At 40.4% G+C, this 13,935-nt stretch overlaps 1 protein-coding gene across 2 annotated transcripts in view; it reads right to left on the bottom strand.

Annotated features, from left to right (window-relative positions):
• Window positions 1-11,913, bottom strand: part of tgfbr2b (transforming growth factor beta receptor 2b) — a 44,437-nt gene extending 32,524 nt beyond the window's left edge. The window contains exons 1-3 of one of the 2 annotated variants that reach the window (XM_085472928.1): window positions 11,644-11,913; window positions 695-833; window positions 384-574 (exon numbers count right to left, since the gene is read on the bottom strand). In XM_085472928.1, coding sequence (XP_085329054.1) covers window positions 384-574; window positions 695-833; window positions 11,644-11,728 — 415 coding nt within the window. In that variant the 5' untranslated portion in view covers window positions 11,729-11,913. The remainder of the gene's footprint in view (window positions 1-383; window positions 575-694; window positions 834-11,643) is intronic. The other variant, XM_085472929.1, reaches the window with a different exon arrangement.
• Window positions 11,914-13,935: the final 2,022 nt, after the last annotated feature.

Raw genomic sequence — 13,935 nt, 5'->3', positions numbered from 1 at the left:
AGACTTGAAAGCAGCAGTAATTAGGTTTTGGGCCTCAGGAAAGAGCTGAGGTAGCTGTAAACACTGTCACACACAGAGTTCAGTCCCAATTCTCAACAACAACTGTCTCAAGGCACATGTTGTGAAATTAATGGTGTTAGCAAACAGTTACCGGAAGCTACAGTCCTTTGGAATTTTCTGATAAATGGAAGTGCAAACCACTACTTTTAACAGTTACTGGCTAGCATTTTGCAAGAAGTAGATGTGAGCACTGAAGCTGGAGTTTGTGAAACCAAAGCAAAGAGCTGAAACATTCTAAACTGTGGAACTCCAGGAATTATTCTCCTTGGCTTCAGGAAAATCTAATTACAGCTTTAAGCTTCTTCAAAATTTTAGGTACTCACTTTGGGAGAATATTAGCTCTTCGTTGCACTCTGCTCCTTTACAGGAGCAGAAATGAGCCAACCCCGTTGTTGTGTTCTTTTCCTTCATCACACAGGTGGTGCTGTTGTAGTCATCCAGGGTAATGCCGTACAATGGCTCTGCTGGGTTGTGGCAGAGAGTTTCGATGGACAAGTTTGTCTCGTTCCTTCTCCTTAAACACACATTGAGGTATAATGTTTAACAGTGTATACCTTAAGAACTATCAGGATACCATCCACTTAGTTAATCACATCTAAGAGATGAAGATTGCTTACTTCTCTTGGATACCTACCAGATAGAAACACAGACCTCAGTTGGTTTTTCACATATGGATGAGATGCTGCAGTTGGTCTTGCAGATACCTGTGCCATTGCAGGAGGTAAGCTCCACATCACAGAACTTACAAAGTTCATGTAGTTGAAAAACAAGACCTGCAAATAACACACACAACAACACGCATTAGTTTCATGTTTCATCAAGTGCTGCTGTCCCATACAGCAAGTCACAATTTTTTTTTGCCTGTACAAGAAACACAAGCACTATCACAAATTTGATATATTGTTTTATATATATTAGAACAAAATCACATTGTGGGCTTTATGTTCAGAGCATTGACATTGTTATGACTGCTGGAGCAAATTCCTGGAATTGTACTCTCCAAACATTACCAAAGTTCTGCCTAAAGACCTAAAGTTTCAGCCAAACTTTTTTGAAAAATCGATTCACAAAAAAAATGTTTGATGTGCTGTAAGCACAGTGTAAGGACAATAATGATATACTGAAACAAAATGCACCACATAACCAAGCTACACGTGAACCAAAACTAAACAAGAGCTCATGATTAACAAATGAGAAAAGTAGGTATAGAATAAGACTGCAGTTTAAAAAGTCAAGACAAAACAAATTAATATATTAGTAACAAGAAGCACTGAGAGAGTGCAAACCTCTGCCAAGGCAGCTCATTGTCTGAGCAGTACTGAAAAGTACTTTAAGGAGTTTGTAGTTCAGTAAAAACAATCGCAGAGTGCAGGTTTTTGTTATTTGACCTGTTGAAACCAATTTTGATAAAACTAATATGTATATATTGTACATGTGCAGTTTATCCTGTCTTCCAAAAAATTAATACTCATTTATTAACATTGTACACGTATTCTAATTAGAGTAACAGGTTATAACCTGTTACTCTAATTTACACAGCAATCGTAATTAAAAGATGGCGCTGGAGTGACGGCAGCCTTTCCAAGTAGCTCTGCAACACCGCACCTTTTTTTATATATATATAACAGTTCTGTAACTGTAACTTTGGTCGTTGCTGTGCTTTTTTTGGAAGTCGAATTTCCCAGAGGAACCCACCCGAGGGATTAATAAAGTTCTATCTTATCTCTTATCTTATCTTAGCAAGGTCTTAAAATAAGGTGGTATTGAGAATTCCCCATATCATTCCCCTTATATGCCTGTATGTTGTAATTACAAACAATGGTAGTAAGACACATTGTTTTAAATAGCTCTTTCTAGGATTATTATCACTTTGACCAGATATATCTATTGACATTGAAGTAGAGGTCACAGGTCAAACGTGACACGATTTTAAATCTTTATACAGTACTTTCTATACGTTCACAATACACATGACACACAAGTCTTTTTGTCAGTTTTTGACCAATAATTCATTAAGTCAACCTTGAAGACCTTGGTAGCAAAGTTTACTGTGTTGTTAACAAAGTTTTATGAGAATTCATTCAAAACTTTTTAAGCTATCGTGTTTTTACTAACACCTACGCATACATGAAAGCAAATGCTACGACAAAAATGAAGGTAATGAGAGTATATTCACTCTCTATCATGGTTGAAATAAGGTATTTTTGAAGGCAAAGGGGGACCAGTGTGTTCTTAGTAAAGTTGAGTGCATTCCCTAGGTTAGCAGGTCTGAGTATAAAGGAAAAACAATATACATAAATGGCACACAGAAGATGTGCTCAGAATCTTTGATACAATCTAAATCAGGGGTAGGGGAACTCCAGGCCTCAAGGCTGATGTCCTGCAGGTTTTAGATATCACCCTGGGTCAACACGCCTGAGTGATTAGTTCATTACCAGGCCTCTGGAGAACTTCAACACATGTTGAGGATGTAATTTAGCCATTTAAATCAGCTGTATTGGATCAAGGACACATCGAAAGCCTGTAGGACACCGGCCCTTGAGGCCTGGGGTTCCCCCACCCCTGATCTAAATGAATAACTACAGCTGAAAATTTTTAAATATCATGAGTACTGAAACAGAATTCGGTAATATTGTTCTTTAGTAGTATTTGACTGGTAATTTTTTGTCTCAGGCATAAAAAAAGAATAGTTCACATTAGGGAAATGTTAGCAAGCTATTTCATATTATTATTTTTCCTGCTACTTAAACTATTCACTCCTCTTTCATGTTTGTAATGGTCTCTGCACTGCTAATATTGTGGGTTCCTCAATGGAGCTTTTCACATATCAGAGGCTGGTGAATAAACACCTTTACACACTGAATGTTTGTGAAAAAACGACACGCATTTCCAAATTTTTTGAGCACGAACTTGGCATGTAATATATTTACACACTGGTGACTGACCCGGAGCAGCAACTAGTAGTAGTATAGTTTGACAACTTCAGTAGTGGTGGACGTTTTTATTTACATTTGTCCTGTGACACTAGTACTACATTAAGAATAGGTGAGTCTGAAAAACATTTGTAACACATAAAATAATTGCACAGATTTTATGCATCTGGTATGTAAGGTCTTTATTCTTTTTTTTTTTTTAAAGTTTAGTTACACAAACAGTAGGGCGGAGCAACATGAAAGCATCATCTGCCTGACCTAAATGAGGTTTGAACCATGAAGTGTCAACATAGACAGCCACTAGCAGGGAAACATCTCCGTCTCACAGCCACACTCTGTACCTGGATCAGCCACCACAAATGAGCTAAATGAGTCCTACAGAAACCAGGAAGCTATACAGAAACAGGTCAAAACCACACTTAAGCACCAATACAGACAACCACAACTAAATGAAAAGTCAGCCTTTATCAAGCGACAGCATTTTCTTTCCTCTAGATGCTTCAGATACATAACCATAAACTTGCATGTGAGCATTTTTGTTGCCAGGTACATGTGACACTGTACACTAAAAGAAAGGCACTCAAAAGTGATAAATCAAAGTCTTTTTTAAATTATAATCCATGAATGAAAAACAGTTTGTACTTTTATGTTGTAAACGGTTAAGTTTTATAGGAAGTTAGAGATAAAAGAATCAATTTGTGACTAAAAACTGTGCAAGTGACTCACAAGGTTTTCAAAGAATCTGACGCATGATGTAGCGACATTAGAAACAGGGCCACAGACTTAGAAGTGGTAATGACGTCACGTGATGTCGTTTGTCATTTAATAGATGTGTTTTTCATGTTTACAAAGTTTGAGCTGAGATCGGTTTTCATGTTCCGTCTTGACAAACGTCCACAGCAGCCTCTTCTGTCTTCATTTCTTCTTCACAAAAAAACCCAATCAGCTTTCAGATATTGTTTGATCTAATCTCTGTATGATTGTTATCTGAGAAGTATTGCATGTGGTACGGTGGCTCGTGTAATCAGCACAGTCTGCCGTTCTCCTTTGCGTGGCTCGACCCGCCTACGCCTCTCTGATCTTTCCCTGCTTCGTGACATGAACAGACCTGTCTGCTCCAAGCTGCCAAACTGCTGGCCTAGGAGAAAATGTAAAAAACAAAGCTAAGCCACGATGTCATATGACAGTTCCTGAGACGACATAGGGCTTTTTAGGCTTTATGGCTGTATTTTGAAATCTGGGAAGGGCAGGAAGAGTTCTCTGTGTGGCTTCGTGTTCAAATAATCTTTAGATTCTGGGTGGGACAGAAGCTCTGTGTATAGTGTGCAGGTGTTGTGGTACACATGGATGGTTTTAGTGTTGTTGAAAGCCTTCCTCTGCTGGGAGGTCTGCTCCTAAGGCTGTCATGGTTCAGCTTCACTGAGCAGAACTTTGAACTTTTAATCTTTTCCTACACCTCAGGTTAAAACCAAGATTTGGGGCTGAAAAATGAACTCATGAGCAGAAGTACCAAAAACTGCAGTGGAGCCGCTTGAATCTGACTCGTAATAAAATACCCAATACCCATTATTTATTTTCTAAAATTCAAAAAAACCCAAGTTACTGCAGCCTGGACCCTTTCTGATGTTTCTAATTTGAATATGTTTTCTTTATCACTAAAAACTTTGTGGGCAATGTAGCTAGTATTGATCATAGTGAAACTAGACTTCAAACTACAGACACGTCAAAGGCATTTTGCCTTTGGCAAAAGTCTTATGGATTCTCAAAAAAGCTTTATCATAGTAAACAAACAGTGTGCAGAAAATCCAGATCATGCCTCAGCATGGGGGAACGTAGCAATCGTCAAAAACTGATAATATTTCAAACCTCAGAGGATTCAGCACAAGATACTTGGTATGCTCCTTGGTAAGCTTTTAGTGGCTCTCCTACACTTGTCCTTATTTTGCCATTTAAACTTATAATGAATCCACAGCTCTTTGGGTTATCTCAGGTACACACTGCTGCTGAGATTGGCTGCTAATGAGGGGCAACTAATCGGCTTTGAACAAAGGTGCCCTTCTTTTGAATTATCAGTCAATTTTCAATTCAATTCAGTTTTATTTGGTTTTTTTTTTTAATTGGGGGGGGGGGGGGTTCTTCCCTCTTTTTTCTACCTTTTTTGCTTTATACTCTAACCTCCTAAGACCCGAACTCTTCCACGGCATGCATTTTTAATTTCTCTTTGATATTTGGGCTGATTGGGGCCCGATGAATGTAAAAACAAAGAATTACCAGATTTTTTTTTAACCTAATTTTTGTTTCTAAGAAAAATGAGAGCCACATATGAGGATATTCGTTTAAAATTTCGAGAGAACAGTAGCAGTATAATGTCCTCGTAAGTGGATATCGGGGCGCTTGTAGAGTAAAATTGAGTATTTTGTGATGTCCACATATGTGGACGCCAGGTCCTAGGAGGCTAAGGTAAAGACCCTATAATAATGCAAAGAAAACAGAGAAAGTCCTAACAATCATATGACCTCCAATGAGCAAGTGCTTTGGTAACAGTGAGAAAGAAAAACTCTTATGGGAGTGATGCTGAAAAACTAGTTCATGCATTCATTACTTCTAGGCTGGACTAATGTAATTCATTAATATCAGGATCAAGCCTGCAGTTGATCCAAAATGCTGCAGCAAGAGTACTGACAGGGACTAGAAAGAGAGAGCATATTTCTCCTATATTGGCTTCCCTTCACTGGGTCCCTGTTAAATTCAGAATTGAATTCAAAATCCTGCTCCTCACATACAAGGTCTTAAATAATCAGGCCCCATCTTATCTTGATGACCTTATAGTACCATATAACCCCATTAGAGCACTTCACTCTTAGACTGCGGGCTTACTTGTTGAGTATTTGATTAGACATAAATTATCTGAATTTCAGGAGTGGGACCACACCTCCAAACATTCCCCTTCTGGTTCTTGTCTATATATGACACCTGTTCTCGTTTTCGTGCCGCGCCGTCCTGAGGTTGTGAGCCCAGCTAGTGAAAAGGGTGGCTGTGGCTCATGTGGTAGAGCAGATCAGCTACTGACTGGAAGGTTGATGGTTTGATCCTTGGCTTCCCCAGTCTGTATGCCAAGTATCCTTGGGCAAGATACTAACCCCAAGTTGCTCTCTGATGCGTCCATTGGAGTTTGACTGTGTGTGAATGCATAGATTGCACTTAAGTATAGAAGAAAGTGCTTGTATGAGTGGGTATGAATGGGTGGCATGTTGTATACAGCGCTTTGAGTACTCCGGGAGAGTAGAAAAGCGCTATATAAGAATGAGTCCAATGACCAAAAGTAGAATGGGAGGCAGAGTCTTCATCTTTCAGGTGCTCAGCTTGAGTTTTTCTTCTTCAATCACCTTTGTAACTCACTATGTCTTTAAACACCTCTCTGCATTTAATTATTTGTTATTATTAATCTCTGGCTCTCTTCCACAGCATGTCTTTGTCCTGTCTTCATCAATTCACCTCCAACTGGTCGCAGCAGATGGCTACACCTCCCTCAGTCTGGTTCGGCTGGAGGTTTCTTCCTGTTAAAAGGGAGTTTTTCTTTCCCACTGTTGCCAAAGAACTTGCTTATATGATTGTTGGGGTTTTCTCTCTATTATTGTAGGGTCTGCCTTACAATATAAAGGACCTTGAGGCAACTGTTGTTGTGATTTGGTGCTGTATAAATAAAATTGAATTGAAAATGTAATTGAATTACTGGTGGAAATGGGTTGCTCTCCAGCAGGTCAAAGATGTAAAATATATATCTCAATAGCAGGTTTCAGGGAGGAAGAGCTCGAAAATCTGACCACCAGATGAGGTAGTCAGTCTTCTGAACTCAGTGCAGTCTGCTTACCGAGAAACAGACTAAAAGCAGATGGATGCTACAACAGGATGGCACGAGAGTGGTCGCAGCGGGAGAGCATCATGATTTACTTTGACATCATGTGTATTTGTCCAATTACTTCTGAGTCAATCATTCACAATCACTGACTCAGAAGTGCAAATAAAGCAGTTTATGCCGGTCATGAGATTCCACTTAAGCTCTCTACCTGAGCTAATGATCCACACTGCTGTAAAGAATTCCTAGATTACTTCCTTTACTTACTTTTCAGATAAACACATCCTTAAAAGACTCCTTCACAGAGTGAGTAAAGAAAGATGACGACTGATATGATAGATAACCAATTCCATCTGATGAAAGGGGCCCCCAGCTCCAAACAACAACAGCCCTCACAAGCCTGAAATCTCAGGTACAGACAAAACAACTGCAGTCTGCACTATCGTCAGATCAACTCTGCAAAGTCAAAGTGTAAAACCCGACCAGACCAGAGTAGGGATTTGGCTTCCAGATGCACAGATGCTCGCTACCTTCCCTATGCAGTACCAACTGCAAGGCCTCAACTCGCAGTGTGTGTTCACATGGGTGGGTGACACTCGATCATAGTCTGCACAGACTGGGTTATTCATTTAACAGGAAGCACAGTTAATATATTTTCAAGGCACATTCCATCACACTGAGCCTAGTTTGGAACAGGACAGAGAGCGTGAAATAGCAGAGCGCTCACACCCACACACAACCTCAGAGACAAATAAAAGTGGCTGATTTAGTGCAGCAAAGTGCCACCGAGACTACATCAATCCGAATAAGTAACACAGCTAGAGTTACACGCTGAGCACAAATATTTTACGATGGTGATGGATCTTTATTGTGCTCTTGTGCAATACTGACTACACATCAAGAGCTCATTAACAGTGACTTTAGGTCTATTTTTGCACAGGGTATAACAGAATCCTTAACAAAGATTAGGAAAGAAAAATCACTTTAAATTCTGAATTTAGGTTACCAGCACTTCTGATCTTCGATGGGTGGTGTTGGCAGCCTTAGAGCTTTAACTTTGAAGTTTCAGCAGACTGGTGCAGCAAGTTAAAGGGTAACTGTGCATGAAGGTCTGCATTGTGATTTGGGTCATTGTTCCAGCTGCTAAAGCTCTTCTAAAGCGTCTTTTTTTTATTACTGCTGCACTCTTTCCCTGCTGCGAGTCCTTGTGCAAGGATTATAGTATGAAAACACAAGTGACCTCAGTGCGTCTCGAGAAAGTGGAGGGGAAAAGTGTGGGCTGTCATTAACTATGCTCTTGATGGCTTCTGAAGGAGCGGTAATTGAAATGTAATATCTCTCTGTGCTGCAGGAGGGAAATCATGCTACTGTGACTGACTTCCATCTGGCAGTCAGACCAATGAATAACCACAATAAATACCTACTCGTTAGTGGCAGAGAAAGTAAAGACTGAGAAGTATCTACTATCCAGATGGAGTATGCTTAAGTACACATTTTTTAATAAGAGTGTTATAAAATTCTGGATGCTAAACAGTTTTTCTAGCAGCAACTGTGCTTAATGATTTAGAAGGGCATAAATGATATGGTGTTTAAAATCCATTTCAATCAGCCAACACAATGCGGCCACTAACTGACCTGAGCAACTTCAATGGCCTAATGGCAGGACTGGCGTACTACGTACTGAGACGAGCTAACCATCAATTGGTGGCGGAAGGCTCCACCTATAATCTTAGACTGCATTTCCAAAAATGCACTGTCCCTGTCAGTGCCTGCACTGGTGCTAGTGAGGAGCCACTTCATCACTGTTCACTTTTGGCAAACAATTTGACATGTTAAAGATTTGCATGTTAAATAGTGTTATGTTGCAGAAGAAAATGTTAGCACTAAGAATCAATGAGCTTCATCTGTAAAATTGTTAGTGGCTGAGTCAGTGGTTATTAACTTCTGTTAATAATTGCTATTTGTGTGATGATGTTCGTGTAAGGTTTCATCCAGACTGGCATATACAGGATATGTCTTCTTGTGAGCCTTGGCAGGAATACTAACAAGTCATGAACATTTTTAAACATATTTGTACACTGGTGTGATGGACGTAAATCATTTTAACTACTTTATAGTACTGATATTTCTTCTTTGCTTAGAGCAAGAACATCCAGCATCCCATAACATCCAGTGGTCTCTAACATTATCTGGACAACAGTAAATCTGTGTATGGAGGCTGTGTCATCACACAGAGTAAAACAGAAACTCCTTTAAGAAGTACCACCATGTTCAAGTCCTTGTTCATAGGGGATGGTTTGATTGTTGGGGGGTTTTCTCCATATCATTCTAGGGTCTTTACCCTTAAAGTGACTGTTGATGCAATTCGGCACTATATAAATAAAACTGAAATAATTTGAATTGAATATATATAGAAACAGAAATGCTAACTTAAAGGATATAGAGCACATTATCACATCAGCTAAACTGTTTCCTCCCTGCTTCTCTTCCTCTTTCCCCATTTTTCCAAAGCACTGAGGACGTTAGTGTGGATAGGAGGACAGGCAGGAAACCTGACTGCAGTTCATCACCGTTATACAGGAAGGACTGCTGGAAAAAGGGAAAAATCTGCAAACCAGGCAAACATTTAATAGGTTTGTATCACTTCAAGGCTCTGAATTAATTTGTTCCAAATTAAATGCATTCTTACTGTGAGTAGAAGTGAAAGATTTCTGTGCTCAAACACTCACTCATGAATGTTTCATGTGTAAAAAATTGTAAAATAATTAATAAAAAACAACATTTTAAGACATTTAGTATAATGACATTAGAACTATGCTTTCAGGTATGACAGCATTGCTTGGCCTAATGAGCTCACATTTCAATGTGAAGCTACAGCGCTTTCAGAAGTAATCCTATAAAAAAAACCCTGAAAGAGATTTTACTGCTGACACTTTTCTGGAGCAACACAGGAAATAAAAATGTGAAATAATCTGAGTTGAAACAAGAACCCTTCTTCTTTTCCCTGCAGCGCTGTCACTGAAATGTGCAAAGACAACTGGCAGAAGGCAGCTCGGGGCCACATAACTGCCACAGCAGGCGGCTGGGCTCTCCCCCTTTGCTCCTGAAAGTTATCCTCCCACCTCTTTTAATCCACCCCTCACTCCACTTTGGCCCTAATCCTCTCATTCCTCCCTGTCTTTATCTTCCTCCTGTTTAACTCCCTCTCTCGGCCTCCCCTCTTCCTCCATCCCTACTTCGTCTCTAAGAATCCGAACGCTCCAGTGAAGCGTATTGAGAATGAAGACTTGACAAATATGGTTAAAAGGAATCAAAGGAGCATAACTCAGGCAGCTTAAAGTTATATTTTCCATGCTTAAACGTAGTACTGTGCACAAGAAATAGGAAATGCACAGCGACATTTGCCTCAACACAATGAAGATTCCCTGGAAATGAAGGAAAACGAAACCTTGTGAAATCCTGCTGAGCGGATTGTTATTGACATCAGTCGGAAGCAAAAAAAAGTAGGAGAAGATAAAAAACAGTCCAGCTCTGCTGTTTGGATAACCAAAAATGTCAAGCTGGTCCAGTAGTGGAAGAGCAGCGAGGAGCTTCCTGCAGCTCAAGGAGCTCTGGAGGAATGGCATGGAATAAGTTTATGTGTGAGCTTGTGTCTTCATGTGGGTACAAGTTTGTATGTCTTCTTGCTCTTGTGTGCATGTGTGTCTATTTGTGACACGTAATGCAGCAGGACCACACAGTCCTTGTGGTATGCGGGATTTCCAGGTTCAAAATAGGCTCCTGCTGTGGGAGGAGGGCAGGAACAAACAGGAGAGAGGGGGAGAAGGGAAGGAGAAGTGTAATGAGGACAACAAAATACACGACTCCAGTTTTCATCTTCTTGTCAACATTGTTACAGTTGAGCTAACCGCTTGTCAACAAGGGGAAGTTTCTGTGGTTTACTAACATGACAACTGTCATGGTGTCACAGATGGAAAGTGGCCAGATCTATTTAATTGGCATGTTGGGAGGGAAAGAAGCACTACTGCATTGCAAACAGCTAAAGAGAAAAGTCAAACTCCTAATGGATGAAAACATTTCTTCACTCTGATCAAAGCGAGGAACCGGAACACCTCAGAAGATGCACACATTTTTTTGCCTTTTAGCACTAACAGGTCTCCAGCTGACAGATTCCATAATGCTATTATAACTATTTAGTGCGTTTTACAAGAAACGTTAAACCTGTTCAGGCTGTATGCAAGCCTAAAATAGGTGGAGTGACCCTTTTAAGTAAAAGTCTTGACGTTATGGATGCGCAAGAGGCAGAAATGTGATTCTGTACAACGCAGCTTACTTTTGCACCATTATTTTCACACAGACACACACACACACACACACACACACACACACACACACACACACACACACACACACACACACACACACACACACCTTTTATCATTGTTCCTAATCCTGTTTAAAATAATCGTTCGGTCTGCTAAAACCTGTGATCCTCAGCAGTGAAAGGTCTGACAGCGAGAGGGAAAGTTTTCTGAGGCGCTCTGTGGGTACGCTTCAGGCTGCACGGGCAGCAGAGCTGAGAAGCGTCTCTGCCCGCTCTGAGTCACCTGTTACACCTCGCTGTTCGCGGCTCTGCGGAGAGCCACGCGAACAGCGCCAGAGAGAAAGCTTTCCCCCGGCCCCCTTCAGCTCCAGAACTCCGAGTTCGCGTTAAATACGTTATATAGTGACACCAGAGCGCGTGACAGCGAACAAGCAGAAAGTTTGTTAAACTTCGGTGTTTGTGTAACTCACCGGCAGCCCCGGGCTCCAGCAGCACAGATATGAGAAAGGCTGATACAACTCCGCGGAAAGTTAGAGAGCAGCGCCGTGCCTTCATGATTCTGTGTCCCCCTGCCCGAGATTCTCAGTCACACGAGCCGCGGAGTACGAGAGAGTCCAGGGAGTTGGCTTTGTGCGTCCGCTACGCTGTGCGCTCCACTCCGCTCAGCAGCTGGAGAGTCACTGCTGAACCATCCACACACACACACTCACACACACACTCTCTCACACCGTTTATAAGCAAGCACACTCACTTTGCTCTGACAGGAAACCGGAGGAGGCAGGAGGGGCTCTCTCTCTCTCTTTCTCTCTCTCTCTCTCTCTCTCTCTCTGTGTGTGTGTGTGTGTGTGTGTGTGTGTGTGTGTGTGTAACCGCCTACCCAAATACTGGAAATCGGAACAGTAAACAAGTCATTATATATTTAAATAGTGTGTGATCTGTGAAACTTCGCCAGGAAATGTTCTGGAATTATACAGAACTGCCAGAAAGTTTACATTTAAAGATTGCAGGACACAGTAAATTACATATTTTACATTCACAAATAAATTTTTTTCTTCTTTCTTACAACATACAAAAAATACAGACCTCTCTTTTTGGATCGCTATTTTGTAAGGGACACCATTTATATTATATGAGCATATGAGAATATTTAAATCAGTCACTGTTTATGCCACCTTATGATAAGACTAAAGGAGCATATTTCATTTTAAAGTAAGTTACAGGGCTTTCACTGCCTTTCTAGATGGGTTCTATTTTACTAAAAACTATCTAATATCCACATAGTTACAGATTTGTATAATTACAATATTAAAAAATACACACACTGTATTTTAAAAGAAAATACATTAAGAAACAGATTATAGTAATTTATATTTCAAAAATGACAAAAATGCTCATTTAACAGCAGCAAAAAGGTCGGTGGTTCGATCCCAGGCTGCATGTCAAATATCCTTGGGCAAGATACTAACCCCATGTTGCCTACTGGTGGTGGTCAGAGGGCCCGGTGGCGCCAGTGTCCAGCAGCCTCGCCTCTGTCAGTGCGCCCCAGGGCAGCTGTGGCTACAATATAGCTTGCCACTGCCAGTGTGTGGGTGAATGACTGAATGTAGTGTAAAGCGCTATACAAATGCAGGCCATTTTACCTTTTTTTTTTTTTTACATGGTGGAGGCTGTGTCATCACACAGAGTAAAACAGAAACTCCTTTAAGAAGTACCACCATGTTCATCGGGAAAGGTCAACACTGCACCAGGAAGGTACATCAGCTATCACATTATCTACACCACTCGTATGTATGCTGTCTAGATTGTATTCTTGCAGAAAGAGTGGTCTTTTTTTAGCTAGAAAGTTGTGTTTTGTTTGTTGTTTTGGCTTCAGAGACTCTGACGCTTCCCTGTGTTTTATTTGTATCCTAATTGGTTGGTTTGCCTTAATCTTAAAATAAATGGCGTTTTACTGACGTTAACTATGCGGTGATTAATAGGGTTTTTTTTTTCACTTTGTGTTACACCCCATCCCAGATTACACCTTTGCATTAGTGGTGTTGAAAATCTTGGAATTATGAATACAGAATAGTATTTCTTATCAGTGTCTGATTTTGATCACCTGGAAATAATCTGATTAGCATTTTTTTTGCAAGGGATTCAGTAAGAAATTCTATAATATACATAACAATTCTGTGTCTTCTGAAGTGAAAAGTGTACCTTACCTTAGATATTTCCTGTCGGCTGAGGTTTTTCACTCCAGTCAGCATTTCAGTGCATTTTTTATGCAGCTATTAAAAGGGACAGCATTGACACTGTTGTGCACTGACTGTTATAAAAAGACTAAACCGGCTGTAAGACCCACAGTAGGTAGTAGGTAATAGTTACTAAACAGAGACTTCCAGTTGTAATCTCTGTTGCAGATGTTTATGTTGTCCATTCTCATCAGGGCTGGAGTGTGTATGCATAAGTTCAATAAAAAAATAAGTTTTTGGAGTCTCTATCTTCTGCTATGGAGCTTCAACAGAATCTAGTCATCAAATAGTGTATCACTCAAACTCTGTATTTCATGTCATCCCATAAATCGTGTTCAGTTACTTCAAATGATCTCACCTTTTTGAAACAAGTGACTGTGTAGTTGCCATTTCCAGTAAAGAATGAGATTCTTTTTTGGTGGTTAGGTTTACACTTTGCCTTTCGACCCTTCACTCTAGCCTGTGGAGGAGGTGGTAACACCTTGCATGGTTTCAGAGCACCAGGTTCTGAAACCATTGCTGAGAGCT

This window comes from Copadichromis virginalis, linkage group LG11 (assembly GCF_057382275.1).
Source record: "Copadichromis virginalis isolate Kocher_CV1m ecotype Utaka linkage group LG11, C_Virginalis_male_GT1.1, whole genome shotgun sequence".
In the NCBI taxonomy this organism is placed as follows: Eukaryota; Metazoa; Chordata; class Actinopteri; order Cichliformes; family Cichlidae; genus Copadichromis; species Copadichromis virginalis.
Note: the sequence above shows the minus strand (reverse complement) of the source record. Positions and strands in the feature narration are given on the sequence as shown.